The sequence below is a fragment of the Vitis riparia genome, chromosome 17 (genome assembly GCF_004353265.1).
Source record: "Vitis riparia cultivar Riparia Gloire de Montpellier isolate 1030 chromosome 17, EGFV_Vit.rip_1.0, whole genome shotgun sequence".
Classification (NCBI taxonomy): domain Eukaryota; kingdom Viridiplantae; phylum Streptophyta; class Magnoliopsida; order Vitales; family Vitaceae; genus Vitis; species Vitis riparia.
Window position 1 is genome coordinate 9492292 of NC_048447.1, and position 23364 is coordinate 9515655.

General features: G+C 35.9%; 3 protein-coding genes across 7 annotated transcripts in view; 2 read left to right on the forward strand and 1 right to left on the reverse strand.

Annotated features, from left to right (window-relative positions):
• Window positions 1-1944: 1944 nt before the first annotated feature.
• On the forward strand, window positions 1945-9805 carry LOC117905122 (cysteine-rich receptor-like protein kinase 2). 2 transcript variants are annotated; one of them, XM_034818029.1, is made up of 7 exons: window positions 1953-3321; window positions 6666-6782; window positions 7057-7193; window positions 7291-7501; window positions 8009-8243; window positions 8910-9060; window positions 9220-9805. In XM_034818029.1, exons 1-7 carry the CDS (start codon window positions 2571-2573, stop codon window positions 9544-9546), a joined length of 1929 nt encoding a protein of 642 aa, XP_034673920.1. In that variant the 5' UTR covers window positions 1953-2570; the 3' UTR covers window positions 9547-9805. The 2 variants fall into 2 exon arrangements, with proteins under 2 accessions (XP_034673921.1, XP_034673920.1); XM_034818030.1 differs by lacking the exons at window positions 8910-9060; window positions 9220-9805 and adding an exon at window positions 8734-8884 and having other exon boundaries at window positions 1945-3321.
• A 3130-nt stretch (window positions 9806-12935) lies between these two features.
• LOC117905197 (LRR receptor-like serine/threonine-protein kinase GSO1) lies at window positions 12936-16639 on the forward strand. Its single transcript, XM_034818142.1, has one exon. The coding sequence runs from the start codon at window positions 13480-13482 to the stop codon at window positions 16402-16404; it is 2925 nt and encodes a 974-aa protein (XP_034674033.1). The 5' UTR covers window positions 12936-13479; the 3' UTR covers window positions 16405-16639.
• Window positions 16640-19823: 3184 nt separating this feature from the next.
• LOC117904332 (protein MICRORCHIDIA 6-like) overlaps window positions 19824-23364 on the reverse strand; it is a 47216-nt gene continuing 43675 nt past the window's right edge. For all 4 annotated transcript variants that reach the window (XM_034816888.1, XM_034816887.1, XM_034816885.1 and 1 more), the window contains 4 exons: window positions 22930-23036; window positions 21532-21611; window positions 21177-21219; window positions 19824-20667 (listed from right to left, as the gene is read on the reverse strand). In XM_034816888.1, coding sequence (XP_034672779.1) covers window positions 20569-20667; window positions 21177-21219; window positions 21532-21611; window positions 22930-23036 — 329 coding nt within the window. In that variant the 3' untranslated portion in view covers window positions 19824-20568. The remainder of the gene's footprint in view (window positions 20668-21176; window positions 21220-21531; window positions 21612-22929; window positions 23037-23364) is intronic.

Sequence of the window (23364 nt, forward strand, 5' to 3'; positions counted from 1 at the left end):
CCTGGGCATCCTTCAGTCCCATGCCCATGCTGGTAACTGAGAATCCATTGATGCTTCAGTATATCAAAATCTCTCTTACCCAGATTTCTCATTCATACTTTTGACTTTGTTAGCAGCAGTTTTTGTAGAGAGCATCCTGCAGGTGGGCTCGGCCTAAGAAAGCGTGGTTTCTGAGTCGGCCAATAAATGTTTGTAGTAGGCCTTAATCACAGGTGGAAGATCCACCACTGGATGGATAGATTGCAGGTAGGTAGAACTGGAATTCTTTTTTTCTGACAGGTGAAAACCAGTGGAATTAGTATTGAGAAAAAAGGGTCAGAAAAACCCATCAGTGGGACACCATGGTTGACCCAGCCGACACCTAGAAGAAATTGAAAGCCTTAGAAGTCTTGGCTGGGCAACGTCAATACAAGGCTGTTGCGTCATTGTTGACCATTAAGTGGCGGAATATGGACGGCTGATGGGCTTGGTTTTTCTCAATCTTATCTCATCGGTCTTCCAAACAAATTCCTTACAATGTGACATAATTATGGAAAATGCCATTGGAATTTGGAATGTTTGATGTATGATACCCGTTTGCCAATTACGATAAATATTTTCTAGGAAAATTAGAGAGAAAGAAAATAAAAGAAAAACAATTTAAATTTAATCAATAAATTTTATATGTCATTTAAAATTTATTTAGTTTATATAATATTTTAATTATATATTTATTTTATTATATTTTTTATATTTTCATAATAAAATCAAATATAAAAAAATAGTTGTACTATTAATATTTTTTGTCATGAGACTTATCTTACAAACATTCAATGTAGGGTCAACTTGATGAAATTTCATATAAGTGAAAACAAGAAAAGACTAGTATCAATATTACAAGGGCATGTCCGTGGGAACGAAGAATGAGAATATATATATTGTTTTTATACCCGTTTTTATGCTAATGGAAGAAAATAAATTTATATTTTTGATAAATGAGAGTTAGAAGATGGATTTTTATTTAATTAAACATTTTAAAATATTAAAATACACTTAGATTGTGTTTGTTAGTAATTGTATAAAACATTTTTAGTGTTTCTAACATTTGGATGATAAAATTTTTTAAGTGTTAAAAAGGTTAGAAGCGCTTCCTAAAATAACAGCTAAATAAATTTTTATTTTTATTAAAAATATTTTCAAATTATAATTCTAAAAAATGAAATCACTTACACAATAACTATATTATGATTTCTTTTATTTTCAATGAGTAAGGAAAAAAGTTAGAATTATTTTAGAGAGACTTTGGCTGCCTTTATTTAGAATATCATTTATTTTTTAAATTTCAATTGTTGACTTTTAGGTATAGTTGGAAGCTGTTTTTAAAAATAATTTTTTGTTTTTAAGAATAAAAAAAGAAAAATATATTTTACAATCAAAAAATATAAAATTAGATATTTTTAAAATACTAATTTACTTATTATTAATTTTTTTTTTGAAAGATTGTTTTAAAGTACATTTGTTAATGATTTTAAAAAACGTTTATAACAGTTTTGAATATTTGAATTTTAAGTGTTACAAATGTTGAAAGCATTTCATAAAATAATTGTTAAATAGGTTTATATATATATGAATGATGAAAATAAAATATTATGAATATAAGTTTTTTTTTTTTTAAAAAAATTAAAACATAGAAAACAAACTTTTATTCAATAAAATAGTTTTCAAAAACAGATAAAAAAAAAAACTAGTTTTGGAAACGCCTCCTGGTCAAAGCGTGTATTTTTTATTTTTTATTTTGTTTATTTTTCTAGCTGAAAGATTCTGAGAAGTGTATTGAAGGGAACAAAAAATGAAGCAAGTGAGAGGGAGGGTATTTGTGCAATTTGATACCAAAATAGGGGCATAAAAAAGGAGGAGCTCTATAATAACCAAATTTCAAACATTGCAACCGTTAGTGGGCCCAATAAATCTCCAATCTTTGAATCCCTTGCAATGATCCGGGAATTCAAAGCCAAATCGTTAGCTTTTATGGCACGGAACTACAAGTCAAAGTCCCTTGCGCTTCTTTCATTCCATGGCAACTGAGGTCAAACCGATTCTCTTATCATTTTTCTTGCTTCAACTTCTAATATGATTACAGCTAGAAGCCACCTCAAAGTTCCAGCAACCGGGTCTCTGTATATTTCATGTTTGGTGTCCTAATTCTCTCAGTTTGAAGAAAAATTGACGCTGGATTGAGAGGAAAATCCATAGGAGTTATTGGTACTGTTCATGAAAACAAGCCTTGATTTTGGTATATATCGATATCATCCAAGGGCTTTTCTCTGTTTGCAGTTCTGAATTTCGACTCTTCTGGGGTTTGTTTGGTTGAGGGTTTACTCATGTGGGTTTTTGCCAGATCGACGTTTCCCTATCAAAATGGATTTCTATTTAGGAGTCGGTGGAGAAAATGGCTACTTTGTTCTTCGAAGTTCATAACTTATCTGGGATGATTTTTTATGATATACTGCATAATTTTTCTGTGGGTGTTCTTGTATATTTGATCTCTTGACATTTATCAACAAAAGAGTGAAACTTTGGCTGTTCTAGATATGGGAATTGTAGGACGGATGAGGGTTGTTTTTCTCTTCTTAATGGCTTCAGGCTTTGTTAGTAATTTAATGGCTGACCCAAGAACAACTAAGGCTGGATTTCAATGCAATTCAACAGAAGCTGTTTCGTCTGTTCTTCTTGCACAAAATTTTGTTCCTGCAATGGCTAATCTGAGCACTCTGGTTAATGAAGATGGGTTTGGAACTTCTGTTGTGGGTGAGGCCCCAAATGCTGTTTTTGGACTTGCTCAGTGCTTCAAAGACCTTAGCTCCATTGACTGTCAACTCTGCTTCTCTGAAATTCGGTCGATTCTCCCAAAGTGCTATCCAGATACAGGTGGAAGGATATTCTTTGATGGGTGTTTTGGCCGATATGAGAATTTCTCGTTCTTCGATCAAGGTGTGGATTCAGTACAGTTAAAAAACTGTTCTTCTAGCAAGAACAGTTCTCAGCCTGGTATATTTAAAGAAGCTTTAGAAAGGGTCATTGAAAGTGTGAGCTTAGAGGCTCAGAAGAATCAGGGTTTTGCGGTGGCATCCCATTCGGTCTCCAATTTGACAGTACATGCTCTTGCACAATGTTGGGAGAGCTTAGATAAGAAGACCTGTAATTCGTGCCTCCAAGCTTCTGCTTCATCAATCATGTCATGTTATCCAGGTGTTGACGGCCGGTCTCTCAATGCAGGCTGCTATATGAGATATTCAAATGAGGTTTTCTGGAATTTGAGCCGGCACACTGGACTTTCTGCAGGTATTCCTTTGTCTTATATGGAATAGATTTAGGGACAATACTGAAACCACTAATATATCTTTAAAACTAAAGCTACCTTAATTGAAAAATTAAATTGTATTGCAAGGTGTCTGTGAAATCTAGTATCTGTAGGTTTTGGTACTTCACAGCCCAAGATTGTGGAGTGGATTAATAAGATGGTGATTGGAATCAATGTCTTGTATCAATTCATTAGTATCCAGGTTGAAATGTGTTGCTATGTCTTAACCCCAAGTTGTATTTAATACTATTTTTGCAATTCCTTATGGAATATATTTGGGTCATGTCTTCAAAATTTAGTTTCAGGTTGAGAGAGGTGGGGGAGAGCTGAAGAGCAGCTCTGTAATCCTAATTTTCTCTGTGTGCATGTGTCTATATATATATATTCCTCTCTGCAACATGATTAGATCCTGTTGTATGGTCTCACAAAGAGGAAGGAGGAAAAAGGACAATTGTTTTATCATAGTGATGAGCTTCGATTCCAACACCAAGAGGTTCTTTAGCTTTACTTTCTGCAGAGTTATTTTGTAAAGCAAACATTTATTTTAGCATTCTATGCAGTAGAAGAATAAATATGCTTTTCATTTTGCGTAGGCTTGATGGAATAGTATGAATTCAGTTTTGAGTTGAGAGGGGGGATCTTGAGACATGGGGCTGGTCATTCTTGTGGATGGTTTGCTCTCAGGGTCATGAGAGAGTGACCCTTGGAGAGGGGTTTTAGTGTGACCTCTACAACAGTGCTTTGTGGGGAAATTGATGATGACCACTATCAGAGCAAAATTTTTTAGGAATTTGGGAGTGGCTCTAGTTGAATGGTGCTTGTTTTTATAACTGAAGGTTTATGAGTTTCATGATCACCTCTTTTTCCAAGGTCTGGGGTTGTGATCCAGCTAATTTGCACTGGTCAGTATGTATCTGTGTTTTAGAAAACCTTGGAATCTATTATCCCATCGTAGTGAAGTTCTCTGATCCTCTTCAACCATGGATATAATCATAACATGCCATGTAAAAATTCAGGGTTGTGCTGTATTGTATTCAGTATTCCTATACTTTCTGCATATATTTACTTGACCATCTGTGTTTTTATGCATGATATTTTGGCATTATTTCTTGTTTCCAAGATATAGAAAAAATGCAGATTGACATGACTAATCAAGAAGCAAATGACAAAACCAATGCTTACAAGAGGCAGAAAACAGATAATTTTGTATTACATTATAGCTGGAACCAAATCCTGGAACAAACACATCAAGTTACATGGCTAAAACTAATAATTGTCTCGCAAGGTGTCCATGAAATCTAGTATCTGTAGGTTTCTGTTCTTTCACACCCCCACTATTGTTGAGTAGATTAGTAAAAGTGTATTGGAATCAATGTCTTGTATCAATTTATTAGTATCCAGGTTGAGCTGAGTTGTTATGTCTTAAACAGGTGTGTGTGTGTTTTCTGTATTTAGTACTATTTTTTGTATGTGTATAGTCCTTGTAGAATATATTAGGGTCATGTATTTAAAATTTAGTTTCAGGTTGAGCTTGGAGGAGAGCTGAAGTGCTGCTCTGTAATACTAATTTTCTCAATATATAATCTATTCTGCTCTGCAACATGATTAGATCCTGTTGTACGGTCTCACAAGGAGGAAGGAGGAAAAAGGACAATTGTTTTATCATAGTGATGAACTTCGATTCCGACACCAAGAGGTTCTATAGCCATACTTTCTGCAGAGTTGTTTTGTGAAGTAAACATTTATTTTAGCATTTTATGTAGTAGAAGAATAAATATGTTTTGCATTGTGTAGAGGCTTGATGGAATTGTATGAGGTTAGTTTTTGAGTTGAGAGGGTGATGAGGATGAATCTTCAAGATATATGTCAAGAAAGGGAACTAGTATAAGTTGTAATTAAAGTAGGATTAATATTACTTGGAATTAAATTAGGATTAATATTTGTTGGAATCAAATTAGGATTAGCTAGTTGAGTTATAATATAATTAGAATTTGAGTCATGATAGGTTATTAGAGTCCTAGTAGACTTTGGATGTTATAATTAGAATTAGAATCATAATAGGTTATTAGAGTCCTAGTAGACTTTTGATTTCTTAGAGAAGCCTATAAATAGGCTAATCAATGTAAATCAAAGAGATGATTTGATATGAATAATATTATATTTTCTTTCATTGCAAGGTTGCAACCCTCAATGGTGAGATTCCATTGATTTCTTCTAGGTGAGACTCCTAGAAGGCCTTAGTGAGACTTTAAGGTTTTCCATCTTTTCTTCATTGTTTCTTCTTTTCTCTCTATTTCTTATCTTATAATTTTCTCTACCATAAAATTTAATTATTGTTCCTCTCCTTACACCCTAAATGTAAAACCCTAGCCCACCTACCCTTGAGTGTAGGCAACCATCCTAGGGTTGTCCTACATCAGAGGGGGCATCTTGAGACATGGGGCTGGCCAGTCATGTGGATGGTTTGGTCTCAGGGTCACGAGAGTTTGACTCTTGGAGAGAGGGTTTAGCATGACCATCATGACAGTGCTCTATAGGGAAGTTGAGAATGGCCCCTATCAGGGAAAGTTTTTTCAGGAATTTGGGAATGACTCTTGTTGAGTGGTGCTTGTTTTTATAACTGAAGTCTTATGAATTTCATGGTCAATTTTTTTCCTGATTTCCTGGATGTGATCCACAAGATTTTCTTTAGGCAGTATGTGTTTGTGTTTTAGAAAACCTTAGATTCCATTACCCCCATCATAGTGAAGGTCTTTTTTCATCTTCAACCATGGATATAATGATAACATGGTGAACCATGTAAAAATCCAGGGTTGTGCTGCATTGTCTTTCCATGCTCCATGCATACATGTGATTGACCATCTGTGCTCTTCTTCGTGATATTTTTGTACAAGTAGTTCTTTCCAAGACATAGAAAAAATGCAGATTGACATGACCAATTGAGAAGCAAACGACACAAGCAGACATGACCAATCGAGAAGCAAATGGCACAAGCGATGCTTACAAAATGTAGAAAACAGATAATGTTGTATTGCATTATAGCTGGAACTGAATCCTGGAACAAACACATAAAGCTACATAGCCAAAACTAATAATCTAGAATGAGGAAATACGAGATCCAAGAAAAGAATTGACAAGAAAACTAAACGAGCTTAAATAGAAAGGGTGTACAAAATAATATAACACTTTCTACTTCAGAAGACATGTTAGCTGATGTTTTATTTTGAAAGAAAGTCATGTTATGCAGTAAAGGGCTATGTGATTGTGTCCATTTTTGTTACTTCCATATTTACCCTGTTGCTGATGACTGAAATCTTATATTCAGGGAGAAAGGCCCTCTATATCATATTAGGTTTGGCTGTTGGCGGATTTCTAATCTTAGCTGGAATAGGCTTGTGGAAAAAGGGGCACCTAAGACAGTCATTTGGCAAATCTTTGAAAGGTGAGTAAATTGGAAATAGTTCCAATTTCAATTGCTAAGTGAAATTCCTTCTCTTTGACGGGGCCTTTATCAGGTGCACTGTAACAATTTTGGGTTACCAAATCCAAATGCTTGTTCAGATCTTTAGAGTGGCCACTTTGTGCCAAAATTTTAGAGATTAGGACCATATCTAACTCATCCCTCTATGACCCCACTTGGGCTGTCACTGAATAATGGCCTTTTTTTTTTTTTTTTTCTATTGTGTCCATTGGATTCTGAATTGGTCATTCTACAGATATATATGGATCGGGATTATCTTCTGCTCTTGCTCACTCCCAGCTAAACTTTAGATACCAGGAATTGAGACAAGCAACTAACAATTTTGATTCATCAAACAAGCTTGGACAGGGTAGTTATGGGAGTGTCTACAAGGTAGGACAGCTGAAACCCAAGAAATGGTTTTTTTTTTCTCAAGTACTTAATTGCCTGTTCTTTCTGAAAATAATTATTTCTTAATATTCTGCTGCAGGGAATTCTTTTGGATGGAAGAGAAGTTGCAGTGAAACGGTTGTTTCTGAATACAAGACAGTGGATTGATCAGTTCTTCAATGAGGTGCATCTGATCAACCAGGTACGCCACAAAAATCTGGTGAAGTTGCTAGGTTACAGTGTGGATGGCCAAGAGAGCTTGCTTGTTTACGACTACTACCCCAACAAGAGCTTAGATCATTTTATATTTGGTAAGATCAATGGAGAGATCTCTCCATGGACTTAGTTTTCTTGCTATTTTGAGTTCTATTCTTTATTAATTTAAGGTGCATGTAACAGTATCTTTTGAGCATCAAATAACACAATAAACAAGTTATATATTAGGAAGAAACTTCAGACGAGCTGAACCCTTATAGCAGTATTATTCTAAATTCGATTTTCTGTAGGTTTCTTCATCACGTTTAAGTCCAATAGGGTTGGTAATCACTTGGAAAGTAATTCCTCAAAGAAGCAGGCAGTGCCTGCTTTGTATTGAAAAGGCCATTTTTTAAAGAAAGTATTTGGTTAAAGTTACATGCCCAAGTATCGTCTTTCTGCCTTCATATTTGTTACTTCAGATGCATCTGAAAACCGTTGGAAATCTTTGTATTTGCATTTATAAGTTATTGCTAGCAGTTTACTAGTTCAGTCCTATAGAAAAGCACCTAGTGTTACTGATACTTGATGATTTCTTAATTTGGTTCCGATTGTTTGAACAGATGAAAATCAAGCCCAGATTTTAGACTGGAAAAAGAGGATCGATATCATTCAAGGGGTGGCAGAAGGTCTTTCTTACCTCCATGAGGAGTCTGAAATCCGAATAATCCATAGAGACATAAAAGCAAGTAATATTCTCTTGGATGACAAACTGAAGCCCAAGATAACTGACTTTGGCCTTGCAAGATCTTTCGCAGAGGACCAAACTCATCTTAGCACTGGAATAGCTGGTACCCTGTAAGAGCATGATACCTCACTTTTAAAATTCTTACCATGAATTTTCTAAAATATTTGGATCAAATTCACGCAATTTGCAGTCTTGAATTCCATAGAATCATATGTTTGCCATACGAAAGAGTGCTTTTTTTTATTTTTTTATTACATGCTTAAGTTCATTTTTTAGGATTGAAAATGAATGCATCAAAAAGAAAGAAAAATAAGCATTAATGTGGCTTAACATTATCATATAAGGTGCTTCTCGCTTCTTTCAAAGTCGAAAGGTTTTGCCACAGCTCAAATTATCCATCTTACCTGTTGTAATCCTTTTTTCCAATTCAAAATTTTACATTTTTTGACATGATAGAAAACAAGCAAGCACAATAATAAAAAACGATCTTATCCAATTTCTTGTCATTGTAAAGCTAAAAATTTTGCTTTGTGGGTTCTGGAATAACTTCTTTACATATCCCAATATGATCTAAGTTAAACTTTTTATTGTCATTTTCAGTATTTGCTTCAATTTTTTGTCTGAAGTCCATGCTAGAGAATGAGTTCTGCTTTCAAGTGCTATGGAAAAATTGAAACTGTTTCATCTTCATGTGCTGTCCAGAACTCCCTTATTCAATTTTTCAAGATTTGGAATCTGTTATATTTAATAGAACTAAAAGAAACAATTGGTTGCAGAGGTTATATGGCTCCTGAGTATGTTGTCCATGGGCATCTGACAGAGAAAGCTGATGTATACAGCTTTGGAGTACTTCTACTTGAAATTCTGACTGGGCAGAGGTGCAGCAATGGCACTGGAGCAAAACCCGGGCAATTTTTCTTAGCTAAGGTATGGATTTTACTAGGAAGTAAGAGAGTGTATTAGGTTTTTCCTAAACAATGATGATAATATTCACATCTTTAAAAATGCAAATTTCCTATCAGTGACCCCTCTATACATCTTGGTGTTTACAAGGCTAACCAGCTAGCAACCCATTGTTGTATCCAGATATGGAGTCATTACAAGGCTGAAACAGTCGATGAAATATTGGACAGACATTTCTATGACGAAGCAGTGAAAGATGAGATTTTGCATGCCGTTCATGTGGGATTATTGTGCACACAAGCTACACCAAGTTACCGCCCCACAATGGCAAAAGTAGTGGAATTGCTGAGAAGCACCAAGAATCAAGAAAATGTTTTTCCAACAGATCCACCATTTTTAGATGTTTTATCAGTGGAAAACCTGGAAGAAGGTGACGGTATTCATTTACTATCTGGGGCTTCTGCTCCTGGCCTTTCAGGATCCACGGGAAGTGTACTATATGGAAGATAACCTGGATACTTGATGTATTATGTTTAGTATTCTTAAATACAGGTTTATGGTGAACTCACTGATGCATCCAAGAGGCTCCACTTCCTTATGTTGGTCCTTCTCTTGAGCTCCCCCATTTTTCACTCCTGTATTTATACTAATCCCTTTTTTTTTTTTTTTTTTGTATTCTGCATATAGTGTTCTATTGGTCAGATGCAAATCTTTTTATTTCAAATTTTATGGTTTATGTTCTATCCTTCTCAAAGAGGGGTTACCTGCATGGTATCTTAAGAGCTTGCCAAGTAAGCTGTTGTAGGATAAACAAACCAGCTGTCTTAGGGGCTGTTTGGATTATAAACCAACACACAATGACACAAAATCAGCTGGGATTTGCTGGACTATAGTTGGATGGGGTCTTCACATAAGGAAAGGACAAACATAGGAATGTGATTGTTTTTTTCCAAGTGCCAGGAATTTTCAGAATATGGGTGATGAGTCAGGTTTCTACAATTCTTACTCTTTCATCCAAAAGCAGGGGGTTGGTTTGATGGGCTCTATTCTCTTATCAGAGCTGCTATGGTGTAGCAGGTTTGCGAAGCAGAACAAGGCAGTTCAAAGAACTCTCCATATTTCCTCAAGCCCATGACTATAGGTAGTAGCCTATTTATTGTACAGAAGATAGAAAATCCTGAATCATTTACAAATACTGTAAACAATTTCCATTAGCAGCTACTCAAGAACGACAACTGCTTTTTCCCAATCTAACCTTGAATTTCTTCACTCTAAATGTGTATACGTTCTTTATTTTTCTGTGCCATTCCTAAAATCCTCGCAGAAGTCCTTGTCGGCCCTTCCTTTTTGTTCTTTTCATGATGGCTTTCCCATTGGCTATCACATTCCTGATCCAATATTCTTAACCTTATATTGTCATTATGCATGTATATACAAATGGTCCATGGGACCCCCATCTTTGGTTTTTCTTAACCCACATGGTAAGAGGCAACATATTCTTTCTCTTTCAGAATTTCCATGCCAATGTGCATCCCCCTCTTTTTAGATTCTTGATCACTTTTGACCACGAGCCCTTCACTTCTACTCAGATTTGCACAAAAATGTGCATGTGCTATGTTTGTGGTCTTTTGTCAGGGAAGCAAAAGAGTATGGACAACCAGGAGAGTATCATGGTTCTTAGACTACTCTCCTAACTTTCTTCTTTGAAGGAACAGAAGAGCAATCTTTTCTTCTCATCTCTGAATTAATTTAATAATGCCGTTTTTCACATTTTGTGATCTGACGAATTCGATCTCTAGATTCCTCTAAATGATTCATGATGTTCTCCACTAACTTCCAGATTTGATCCTTGTGATCATGACACTTAGGAATCTGAAGCTCAATCCATTATGACTACTCTTACTTGTTCCATTTGGTCTTTTCTATGAACCAAACTTCTTAAATATTGGGATCATGAAGCAAGTAGATCAACTCGATCAAATACAGCAATTGAACCTTCTCCAATAGTGCTTTTAAGAGGTCAAAGGCATGAAAAGCCACTTCAAAAGAGTTGGCTACCAAAGCTGAAAGATACACACATAACATACAAAAGAAGACTTCTTATTAATCAATCAATGGCCAAATTTAACTAATCAACAAGAAATTTAAAATAATGAAGTCAACACTAACTGGTCTTAATTAATACTCTTTAATTAATAGACACCAGTGAGTGTTGCCACCACTGAACCTTGGAGGATTAGGCTAGATTGCTATCGACTAATACTCTTTAAATCATGAGTTTTTTCTTTCTTGGATATTTTTATGTGAAGATATACATGCTTTATATAATTGTGCTTGAGTTGTATATGAGAGACAGAGGTTATTCCAGAAGGCAAATTAATTAGCTTGAAATATAAGTTCCTAGCAATTCTTACTTGGTTGAAATTATTTTTCTCATTAATCATGTAATTATATTTCTTCAAAAATCATATACCTAGTTTTGCCTTTAAAATATACTTATTTTACTAACTCCATCTCTTATTATTACTATTATTATTGTCTCCAATAATATACCTTCCCCTTTGGCTCCATGTTTTTTGTTTGTTGTCCTCTGTTCCTCAATTCTGTGACAATTTTATTCTCAAACAGCTTGTCTGTTCATTCTAAATTCCAGAGTAGGTGGTATTTTGGTGACACACTCTTTCTTTTACCTCAAGTGGGAGTTTAGTCAAAAAGCTCTGATTAGGTGAAAGACTGAAAAATTCTCTAAGGAATGGGTCTTTGGGAGGTTGGATGGCAATCAGTTTTATAAGATGATAAATTGTTTTTGCTTGCCATGTGGCCTTTTGTTAGTCACATAAATGAGGAGGCAGAAGCAAAAAGAAAGCCAAATGGGCATTTGTAAATCAAATTTGATTGCTCAACTGAAAAAGATTAGGTAACATATCTTGAGCATGCGGATTTGCATGTATGAATGTGTTTGTGACTTTGTCTCATGATGTCATCGTATTTCATGTGTGGATAGAGAGAGCATAAGGTAAATAAGTGCTTGGGTAATATTAGTTTATTGAGATCAGTGATTTGTTTCCTTGTCTGGGAATTGAATTTTGATTGGACAAACTTCATTGGATGTTTTGGAATATTTTTATGCGTACCACTTTAACTCTGAAAAACTAAGCAAATGTGGAAGATAGAAAGTTGCCCATGGAAGTTATGTGAACAGATGTCTCCTATCTAAGAAAATCCAACAGTGAAGGGAATGTTTTTGTCCTCATCTGTTTGGGTCTTCTTTTAGTAGGAATCCTCCCAATATACAATGAGGCAACGCTCCTCTTTTTCCATGCAGGTTCTCTTGAATAACACCAAACTTCACATGGCCTTGGCTCTGTCTCAACATGATTAACGATGATTTAGTGTAGTTGTTTTGCTCTTCTGTTTTCTTCTCGTATTTTAATTTGGTATTAGGTGGGTTTAGGTTGAGGAAGAGGAGATTTGGTGTTTGAATTCTCAGCCACAAAGATTACAAACTATAGTAAAACCAAATGAGAGAAACCTATGAAAGGCTGGGATATCAAAACAAACCGAAGAAGAAAATCATATTTAGCTCCTTAGGTGCATTCAGGACATGCTCTCTATATAATTGGTGACTTTTCTGCCATGTTTGGCTGATGAGTTGGATCAAGGAACCATTAACATATTGGGTCTATACCTATTTAGTTGGCAATTGTTGACAGTTAAATTGACCATATATCTTCAAAGTCAAATCCCACTCCATCTTTTAGGAATATATTCTTCTGAATACTAACAAAATTGTTTCTGAATATCAAGTTACAGACATGTTATTCATATGGTAGAGGTCCAATCTGAAAACAACCCCTAGTAGAGCTGTAGGGAGAGGCCCACTTCTTTGATTTTGATTAGGCACAAGTGGGACTCTCCCTTAGCTTTTTGTTCTTCAGCAATTCCACCAAACTACCTTATCTCCATACACTTCCCCATCTCACAAGATAGTAAAACATGCTACAAAATTCATAATTGCCTTGAGGAAAAAAAGGCAGAAACACCAGACTTTTTAGCAAAACCGAAAAGGTAAAAAAGGGATGGCAGACTTCTAGGAAAATTCTGTGGTTAGAGTTCTCACTTTTTAATGGGTAATCACTGTTAACTTTCTCAACAAACTGATTAAGCAGGTATACTCTAGTAAAACTATTTAAATTCCAAGCTTCCATCTTCTAGTTGTGCAGTCCCATGTTCTCTCTCATTCAAATTTCTTCCTTGAACTCCTACATCTCTTCTTTCCTGGTGTTTCCTATTTCCGGTTGAACCTGAGCTTCTTCTTTTCCTTGTGCTTGCTTTTCATTTCTACATGGAACTAAACTTCCTGAGTGGTGGTGATGCTGCACAGCTTTCAACTCGGGTATTTGACGCTTTGGCTTTTCATTGATCTTGTTCATAAATTCTGAAATGGGTAGCATCAAAATGTGTCATATGATGCTTTTCTTTGCAGTACTTAGTGCTGTTCTTGCTGTTACCTTTGGCGATAATTCAACGGATTCCTACTGGCTTCTGAGAATTAAATCAGAGCTAGTTGATCCTGTTGGAGTTCTTGCCAACTGGTCTTCAAGAACTAATATTTGTAGCTGGAATGGATTGGTGTGTTCTGATGATCAACTCCATATTATTGGCCTGAGCCTATCTGGGTCAGGTTTATCAGGTTCTATCTCACCGGAGTTCTCACACCTCACTTCACTGCAAACACTTGATTTATCTTTAAACGCCTTCGCTGGGTCGATTCCTCATGAGCTTGGACTGCTTCAAAATCTAAGGGAACTGCTCCTTTATTCAAATTATCTCTCTGGTAAGATTCCCACAGAGATTTGTCTTTTGAAGAAGTTGCAAGTTCTAAGAATAGGAGATAACATGCTGGCGGGTGAAATTACACCAAGCATTGGTAACTTGAAGGAGTTGAGGGTACTGGGTCTTGCTTATTGCCAATTAAATGGAAGTATTCCAGCTGAAATTGGTAATTTGAAGAATCTGAAATTTCTCGATTTGCAGAAGAACAGCCTCAGCAGTGTCATACCAGAAGAGATCCAGGGGTGTGTAGAGCTTCAAAATTTTGCAGCATCAAACAACAAGCTTGAAGGAGAAATCCCTGCCTCTATGGGAAATCTTAAATCACTCCAAATTCTGAACCTGGCCAATAACAGCCTTTCTGGATCAATTCCTATTGAGTTGGGTGGTCTCTCCAATTTGAAGTACTTGAATTTGCTTGGAAATAGATTGAGTGGCATGATTCCGTCAGAGCTAAACCAGTTGGATCAACTCCAGAAGCTCGACTTGTCTAGCAATAATCTCTCAGGAACCATAAACTTCCTCAATACCCAATTAAAGAGTCTTGAGGTTCTGGCTTTATCTGATAATCTTTTGACAGGTAGCATTCCCAGCAATTTCTGCACCAGCAGTTCAAGTTTGCGGCAAATTTTTCTGGCTCAAAATAAGCTCTCTGGCACTTTCCCCTTGGAGCTGTTGAACTGTTCCTCAATCCAACAATTAGACCTCTCTGATAACAGATTTGAAGGAGTACTGCCGCCTGAGCTGGAAAAATTAGAGAACCTCACAGATCTTCTACTCAACAATAACAGTTTTTCTGGAAAACTGCCTCCTGAAATTGGAAACATGAGTAGCTTGGAAACTCTTTACCTGTTTGACAACATGATCACAGGTAATATCCCTGTGGAACTCGGGAAGTTACAGAAGTTGAGCAGCATCTACCTCTATGACAACCAGCTGTCAGGAAGCATACCAAGAGAGCTAACAAACTGCTCCAGCTTATCAGAGATTGATTTTTTTGGCAACCATTTTATGGGGTCCATTCCTGCAACAATTGGGAAGCTTAGTAATCTTGTTTTCCTGCAACTGAGGCAGAACGACTTGTCGGGTCCGATCCCACCAAGCTTGGGCTATTGCAAAAAGCTTCACACATTGACATTGGCTGATAACAAGCTCTCGGGTTCATTGCCACCAACATTCAGATTCCTCTCCGACCTTCGCCTCTTTTCTCTCTACAACAACTCATTTGAAGGTCCTCTTCCTGAATCACTTTTCCTTTTAAAAAAACTTGGAATTATTAATTTTTCTCATAACAGGTTTAGTGGGAGCATCCTTCCTCTCTTGGGTTCAGACTTTCTAACCCTGTTGGATTTGACAAACAACAGTTTCTCAGGTCCTATTCCCTCTAGACTAGCCATGTCCAAAAATCTAACCCGTCTTCGTCTTGCACACAATCTTCTTACTGGCAACATTTCTTCTGAATTTGGCCAGCTCAAAGAGCTCAAATTTCTTGATCTGTCATTCAACAATTTCACAGGAGAGGTGGCACCTGAACTCTCAAACTGTAAAAAACTTGAACATGTCTTGCTCAACAATAACCAATTCATAGGCATGATTCCTTCATGGCTAGGGGGCTTACAAAAACTAGGAGAGCTAGATCTTTCATTCAACTTCTTCCATGGAACAGTGCCTGCAGCACTTGGGAACTGTTCAAGACTACTGAAGCTCTCACTCAATGACAACAGTCTATCCGGGGAGATCCCACCAGAGATGGGAAATCTCACTTCTCTCAATGTCCTTGATCTGCAAAGAAATAACCTTTCTGGGCAGATTCCTTCCACATTTCAGCAGTGCAAGAAGCTCTATGAACTGAGGCTCTCTGAGAACATGTTGACAGGTTCAATACCATCTGAGCTAGGAACCCTTACTGAATTGCAGGTTATCTTAGACCTGAGCAGAAATCTCTTTTCTGGTGAGATTCCATCATCTCTTGGAAATCTTATGAAGTTAGAATCTTTGAACATCTCTTTCAATCAACTCCAAGGAGAAGTTCCTTCTTCACTGGGAAAGCTGACGAGCCTCCACTTGCTAGACCTGTCAAATAATCATCTCCGGGGCCAACTTCCTTCAACTTTTTCAGAATTCCCACTCAGCTCCTTCATGCGTAATGACAAGCTTTGCGGCCCACCATTGGAATCGTGTTCAGAATATGCGGGTCAGGAGAAAAGGAGATTGTCTAACACCGCTGTTGCAGGGATTATAGTTGCCATTGTCTTCACCTCTACACTAATATGCTTGGTGCTGCTTTACATCATGGTAAGAATCTGGTGTACTTGGAGAAAAGTGATGATTTTGAGCTCGGATAGTGGAGGAACTGAACATAATATAGAAGAGGAGAAATGGGACTATGGAGATGAAAAGAAAAGGAAAGGTGAGTACTGGAAAGTGAACACCATGGCACTGGTTCCTTCCCAAGAAAAACAAAATCTTTCTTCACCAACATGCATTTTCCAACTCAAAATGGATTCTGAAACCATGGAGACTACCATGGTCTGACGAGGAGATGTCTTTTGGTCTTTATCTTTTCCTAATTCTTTGTTGGAGTTTACAATTCTTTGTTTGTCTCTTCACTTCCTTACACTTGTACTGTTTTAGTAGATATGTTGCAATGCTCTACACTGTGATTTCATCTGTCAAGATCAGTTCCCTTTGTACAGAGATCAGTTTATTATCATCCTAAGAGGCTGAAGAAGAAACATTCACTTGGAGTTGGATAGTCTTTTTTTGAAGATGTATCGTTCTTATTCTCCAATTCTAGTCTTTTCCTTTTGTTAGTTGTTTATGCTTACCAGTCACCACTACACCATGATCCCCAAATGGTTTACAAATTTATGAATTTACATCAAGTCCCATTGATTGCCATGAAAAGATTTATTTTCCTCAGTTTATTGAGTTCGCATTGTTGTAGTATGTGACTCATATTTGAGTAAAAAGACATTGGAGAAAAAAGGGGCAAAATGTCGGAGTGAAGCGAAGTGGAACGGAGCGGAGCGATGGGTATTTTTGGAATTTAATTCCTAAGGGTTAGTATAAATACTTTTTTTTTTTTTTTTTTTTTTTATGTAACCCTAATTTTAGCATAGTGAAAATCCCCTTTTCCCATTCCTATCAACGTAAGCAATTAGTCGAACCACATTAAATCTCTGTATTCTTTCTCGTTTTTCTATTTTTCACCATTAATCATTGCACAGATTCCAACACGCATGCATCTTAGATGGTTGACTATGAAGTGGGTAGTTGAGACTTCAGCTAAAGCATAAGTTGACATTATATAGGTGAAGATTACTTAGGCGGGCGATATGACAGCAGTCGAAACAAGCCGTCTCTCTTAAGTTTTTAGGTCAATTGGTGGTTTGATATAATAATCTGAGACTCTTCAATAAGTGTCATCTACCCTCTATTGCAATATATCACTTCCGTTTTCTGGATTTTAGGGTCTTCGAAAATCAATTTTTACCATTAAAATCCATGAACTGCAACTAATTTTAAGGATATGGTAGATGAGGATGATGTAAAATTTATTTTCTGGGATGAAAAGTCTAGATGCCACTCCACATACAGTGAACCCATATGGCGCCCACCACAACTGGGTGCAAAGAAACTGACCTGATAAACACCAGGCCATCACAATGTATCTTTGCCCCGTAAGGCATGTTACCATAGGGCCAGCTCGAGAGGGACAGGGTGGACCACCAACCAGTTCCCACTCAAACAAGGCAGGCCATGCCTAAAGTTTTGGCTTCTGTTCAACTTTTTTAGGCCCATTCAGAATTCATCCAGTGTCCATCCATTTTTCTAAAGGAATATTTTTAACATTCAATATTGTAACAAAGCGTATTGCATTAGTCCATTTTCTCAGTCAAAGCAGTTAACAATTTTGCTCATAAAATTCCTCTCACAACCACAGGTTGGGTTGGTCATATAAACTGTTGCAATGATCTGATCCATCTTTTCTAACAGTTTCTCATAATGGTGAATACCCCCAAATGATCAAAAGAAGAAAATGTATATAGGCAAATTTGTTACCAAAACCTGGCCAGTGACTCAAAATCACAGATCTATACCAAAAGGTTGTGAAACTTGACCACCGTTTTAAAGAACTCTTTTTAAGACTAATGAAGCATGTCAAATAATAGATTCAAAATAAAATTTCAGTGATAGAAATGTATGCTGGAAAGTCCTAAGGAGGGGAGTGCACTTTGGAGATCACGCAATACCCTCCTAGAAACAGCAAAAGCACTTTGATGCTACTTCACATTTGTCAATTTGTGCAAAATATGGCCGCCATGCTCACCACTTTTCACATGCGGATGGAAGTTTTTCGCACATAAATGGGCTTAAAACACTACACGCACATGTATATATTACACATCCATATATATATATATATATATATAGATCTTCAGATTTATATATACATGCATGTGGATTTAGCTAAGCTTCATGATCTCTCTAACAACATACAGAAGCAATCAAGAGCTGAAAATACACACACACCCATCCCTCAGAGGTCAGCCCCATGCCCATTACCTAAAAGTTGTAAAGGGATAGCCTAAAACTTACCCAAAAAGAAGAGTATGCATGCATTGACTTACCCTAATAGGAAGAATGGATTGGGAAGAAGAGGAAGAGGAAGGATGTGAGGAGGGTGTGAAAAGAAGGTTTTATAGAGAGTTGTGGAGGCGGTTCTAGGGCAAACTTTGGTGGTAGGGTTTTGGGCAAGTTGGCATGGTCAGTGTTGGTTGTAATAAACAAACATATTTATTGAACTAATAAAATATATAGGGGTCTGGACTCTGAACTTATCTTTTAAAGTTGTATAGTGGGTGTGATATTTATTGCAGATAATGCAGTTTCACCATTGATGACCTCTGTAGAATTACATCAGTTGAATGCTAGAGATCATGCTTGTTTGCTCAGATCCCACTAGGTGGCACATTGATGGATTAGGGTCGTACTAATGAGTTATCCATATCAATTTATATAAATTCAACCTAACCGGGTTAAATAAGTCGTGTCGTGTTATTTTTGTAATAAAAAATTTATACTCATATTAGTTATTTTGACGTGATTATTGAATAGTTCATTTTCAATCGAGTAATTTTTCAATATTTCTCACATCACCATGATAGGTGACATAGAGATCTTCCATGGAGAAACTTTTAGAATAGTAACTTGATCAAAGGCTTTGATGCTACATTAACTCATCACTTTACGTAATAGTGTTAATGATGTTGAGTGATGAAAAAGTTTTACCACTTACAAGGGATGAATCATTTAGGGACAATGGCCCAAAGTCAACTACATTGACATTGAATCATGAGAAAATTATTTAATAGCCAAAAAGTAAAAAAGAAAAAAAGAAAGAAAAAAAAGGCGAGAAAAGACTTTACAAGCAAATTTCTCGGTGAAATTGAAAATTTATTAATTTTAGGAGTGAAGTTATATCTCTAATTGCTCTTAGTAGAAAGTTAACTTAAACCTTGATTTGGTTTGGATCCATCTTACGGGTTGGACTTTGATTTTGATATAAAATTATTATTAGTATCATTATTTTATTTCTTTTAAAAAACCAAGTTACACATCACTTTTGCCATGGTAAAAGATGACTAAATATAATAAAATTCTAGATTTAATAAGGCCATTTTTATCACATTCCATCATTATTTACCCTATAATTGTATATTAAAAAACCATAAAAATGACATTTTTATCATAAGGAATAACATTTACTCAACAAGTAGAAATCAATCATAGAAAGTAATACAAACCTAATGAAAATGAGAGGCTAAAATAATAATTTTAACATATCATATATCATTTCATGTTCAAAATCAATTAAAATCCCATTTATGAGCGAGATTTTATTTCCGTTAAAATCATTTTTCATTTTAATAAGTGAGATTCCACAGACGTGAGCAATATCCTCATCAATAAAATAAATATGCCTTTTCTGCATATTCTTGAACAAAAAGGTGAATGTGACATTTACAATTGTTGGTTGGGGTTTCCCTGTAAACAAAATGAAAAAACAGCCCTATGAGGTTTGAAAAAGAAAAAACATGGCAAAGCCAGGATATCAAAGGCCCAAAAAGATGCAACATCAGCAAAAACCAACTTCTTTCACAGGATTGATGCAGCATCCCCTGAGCTTCATAGAGCCAATTCAGCAAGACTGATGCTGGTAATGGTCTTCTATATGATGGTGATGCATCCGTCTTCTAATGGAGGGAAAACAGGGGATGGACTACCACAGCATGCCACTTCATCACAGGGTATGCCCGCCCAACCAGTCATTAAGATGGATGAATTACTCAAGTCAACCTGCAACTCCAACCACTTGAATTCTACATGATACATGGAAGCAGACCTCCCTTAATGTTCAAGTCCTCTTTGGAATCTACAGGAAGTAAAAGTGAAAAAAAAAAAACAAAGGTTTCTAACAACTTCATTTCATTAATTTTTTTTTTTTCCATTTTTCCTGATTTTCAGTCACAATGACCTCATTCTCCTAAACCCTCTACAAGGATTAAGAACTTTACAGTGCACATGGGCTCCCAACCCTCCCAAGGTTAAGAGCTTTATGGTGCACAGGGCTAAAAAAAAAACATTTTTTTGCAGATGAAAAAAAAAAAAACAACAAACACCTATGTATTTACATCATTTTTCATCCTTGATTGCGTCTAAATGTTTCAATTCAGCCAACAACCGGGCCTGCTCATTGTGAACCTCTCTTAGTTCATTTCGGAGCTGTATCATCTGCACAAGCAAAAGAATTAATTCTCATTGAAAGATTCAGAATTAGTGTGCAAGAAATAATTCATTCATCCAATTAAATGAGCTTGTGATTTGGTCAATCATTTTTAATACTAATTACTTCTAAATGCCAAGGACTAAGCATCCCTTAATCACTTGGATACAGTAATTGAAGAGTGTTTGGGAACAAATGGAAATGGCATAATTGCCATTTGCTTTGCCAACTATTTGAAATGAAACAACCATACTTCATGCACAAGACTTTCTAGGAATTTCAAAATTTCCCATGTTATTTTATTTTTTGAAACAGCAGGTTTTTTCTCTTTCTCCCTCTCCTATTTCTTAATAATCCACCCAAAACAATGGAAATGCGCTTTCAAATACTTTACCAAACAAAATAAGAAATACATTCACAATATGGTGTCCAAATACCCCAAGAATAAAAAGATATTTCCATTAACATCTGGCTATTGACTTGTTCAACGTGTAAGAAAAAGAACTAATAATTTTACCTTGACACTAAGTTCTTTCTCCCTCTTCTCGTATTCCAAGCATCTGAAAAATAAAACAGATATAAATGGACCTTTCAGAAGTGCTGCTTAGTCTGATACCAACTCCAGAAATTTGGGGCACAAATATCCATTAATTCATATCACAGTTTAGTTTTAGCCTTTGTGGTATATGCTCTTTCACAGCTTTATGCATTCAACCTAAACTTCTAGGATAGTTAAGCATCAGATCAGGTTCATGATAAGCTTCTCTCCGGAGATGATCTCCAATTCCTCATCCAATTCATTTGAAATCTGAACTATGTGGACAAGGACATGCTTGGGTACTCATGAAAGACGAACATTCTAATATACTCACTGTGCATGGAGCTTCTTGTTTTCTTGCATCAAGGTCATGGCCTCTTGGTCTTTTGAATGATTTGCAATAATATCAACAGGCTACAAACAGGTCATGAAAAAAGTTAGCAATAGAATTTTAGAAGAAGACACAAGATAACAAATAAATGACAGAGATACAAACGGAATATTCCAAGGTGTTCATAACTCCCCTAGAATAGGGAAATAATTCAAACTGAAAAATTAGGATATGTAATGGAAGTGACAAAGCAGGAAAACAAGAAAAAGGAATCAGAGAGATCAGTGCAAAGATATTCCATTCTCACACAAAAGGAATAGAAGTTGCCCAAATGTTTTTTAAACTTTTAAAAGACAGGTGGATGCAAATCTACTGGATTCAATCTATTCTTCCCTCTTGGATACCAAGATTGGAGTTGGATGTTCAAGTACTTGTTCTCCTACGGATTTTTCTAGAAAATTTGAATTTTGGAGGCACTGTTAGGGGATAGGAAATAGAGAGAGATCTCATTTGACCATATTACTCCAGTCAAAAATACTATAACAGAGGTATACAACATGGAAAAACTGACAGATCTTAAGAATTGAAGTTTTAAACTGGAATGAAAGAAATGGCATTCCACCGATTTTATAATCAACAAATAAAAATTAATTATAGGGAAAATTTTATAAGAGATAGAAGAAGGGATTGATTTATATCAAGGGGCAGAAAAAAACACAACTTGGCTGCCATTTGCTGGTGGCAGTTGGCAATACAAGATATGAAAGAACTGCAAAAACAATACGCTTGTTAGAAGTTCTTTGCTAAAGCAGCCTATCTGAAAGCTGTGCAGCTAAATAAATGTACAAGTGAGTCATACATACAGGAAAACAAAATGGTCAAGCAAGATACTTGCTGGCATTTTAGAGTGTTAACCACTAGCTAAATATGTATGAATAAAAAATTATGACCTTGCTTTGAAGACCTTACTGAGAAATCAGGCACCCCTCCTAAACAAGTGCACTGATGAGCCAAAAGCTCACTCCATAGCATATAAATAAACATGGTTTACCAGGGCCAACCCTGTTTTTGCTCTAAGAAAGAATCTAGTGTCCTGTTTATCTAAAACGGAAATCCTCAAGTAGCTGCTTCTTTCGATATAGGCTTTCTGATTACTTTTGACAAAAGGAAATAATTAGTTTAACAAATGGACTATTGAATTAGAAAGATGCAATAAAAATGGATGCACAAGAAAGCGCCTACAGGTTGGAAGTCATAATCAATATAATCAAATGCCAACATTCATCTCTGCACCAAATGAAAGGCGAATGCCTGAGGTTAAGTATTGTGGTTTCATACAAGTTGGGTGCGAAATTAGGTCAATTTCAAATTGTATTTCAGATATGAGTTTTCTATACACACCTGTGTTTCCTGACTCTGAGTGTCAGTTACAATTTCCTTTATCCCAGCGTGCCTTTTCTTTTCAGGTTCTACAGGATGGTCATGCTCTGTCCTCTTCAGAGATGCTCCTGCATAGGCCATAAGCAGTGGCAGAGCGAGAAATTTTGGTTAGGGGGGGGGGGGGGGAATTTATCCATCTACATTACAATAAATCATTCATAAATTTTAAAAATATGATATCTTTCTTATCATTTAAGGAACTAAATAGTTTAGGCATTGATATTATACATATGCAAAAATATCAAATTAAATCAGCAACTTTCCAAAAATGTTGGTAAAAAAAAATATAGATTTTACAAAAAAAAAAAAAAAAATCTCAAAAGAGTTTTAAAATGATTAGAAAATTTTCAAATTTTTTTCATAAAAAATCTTTTAAAAACTTTTTCAATAAATTTT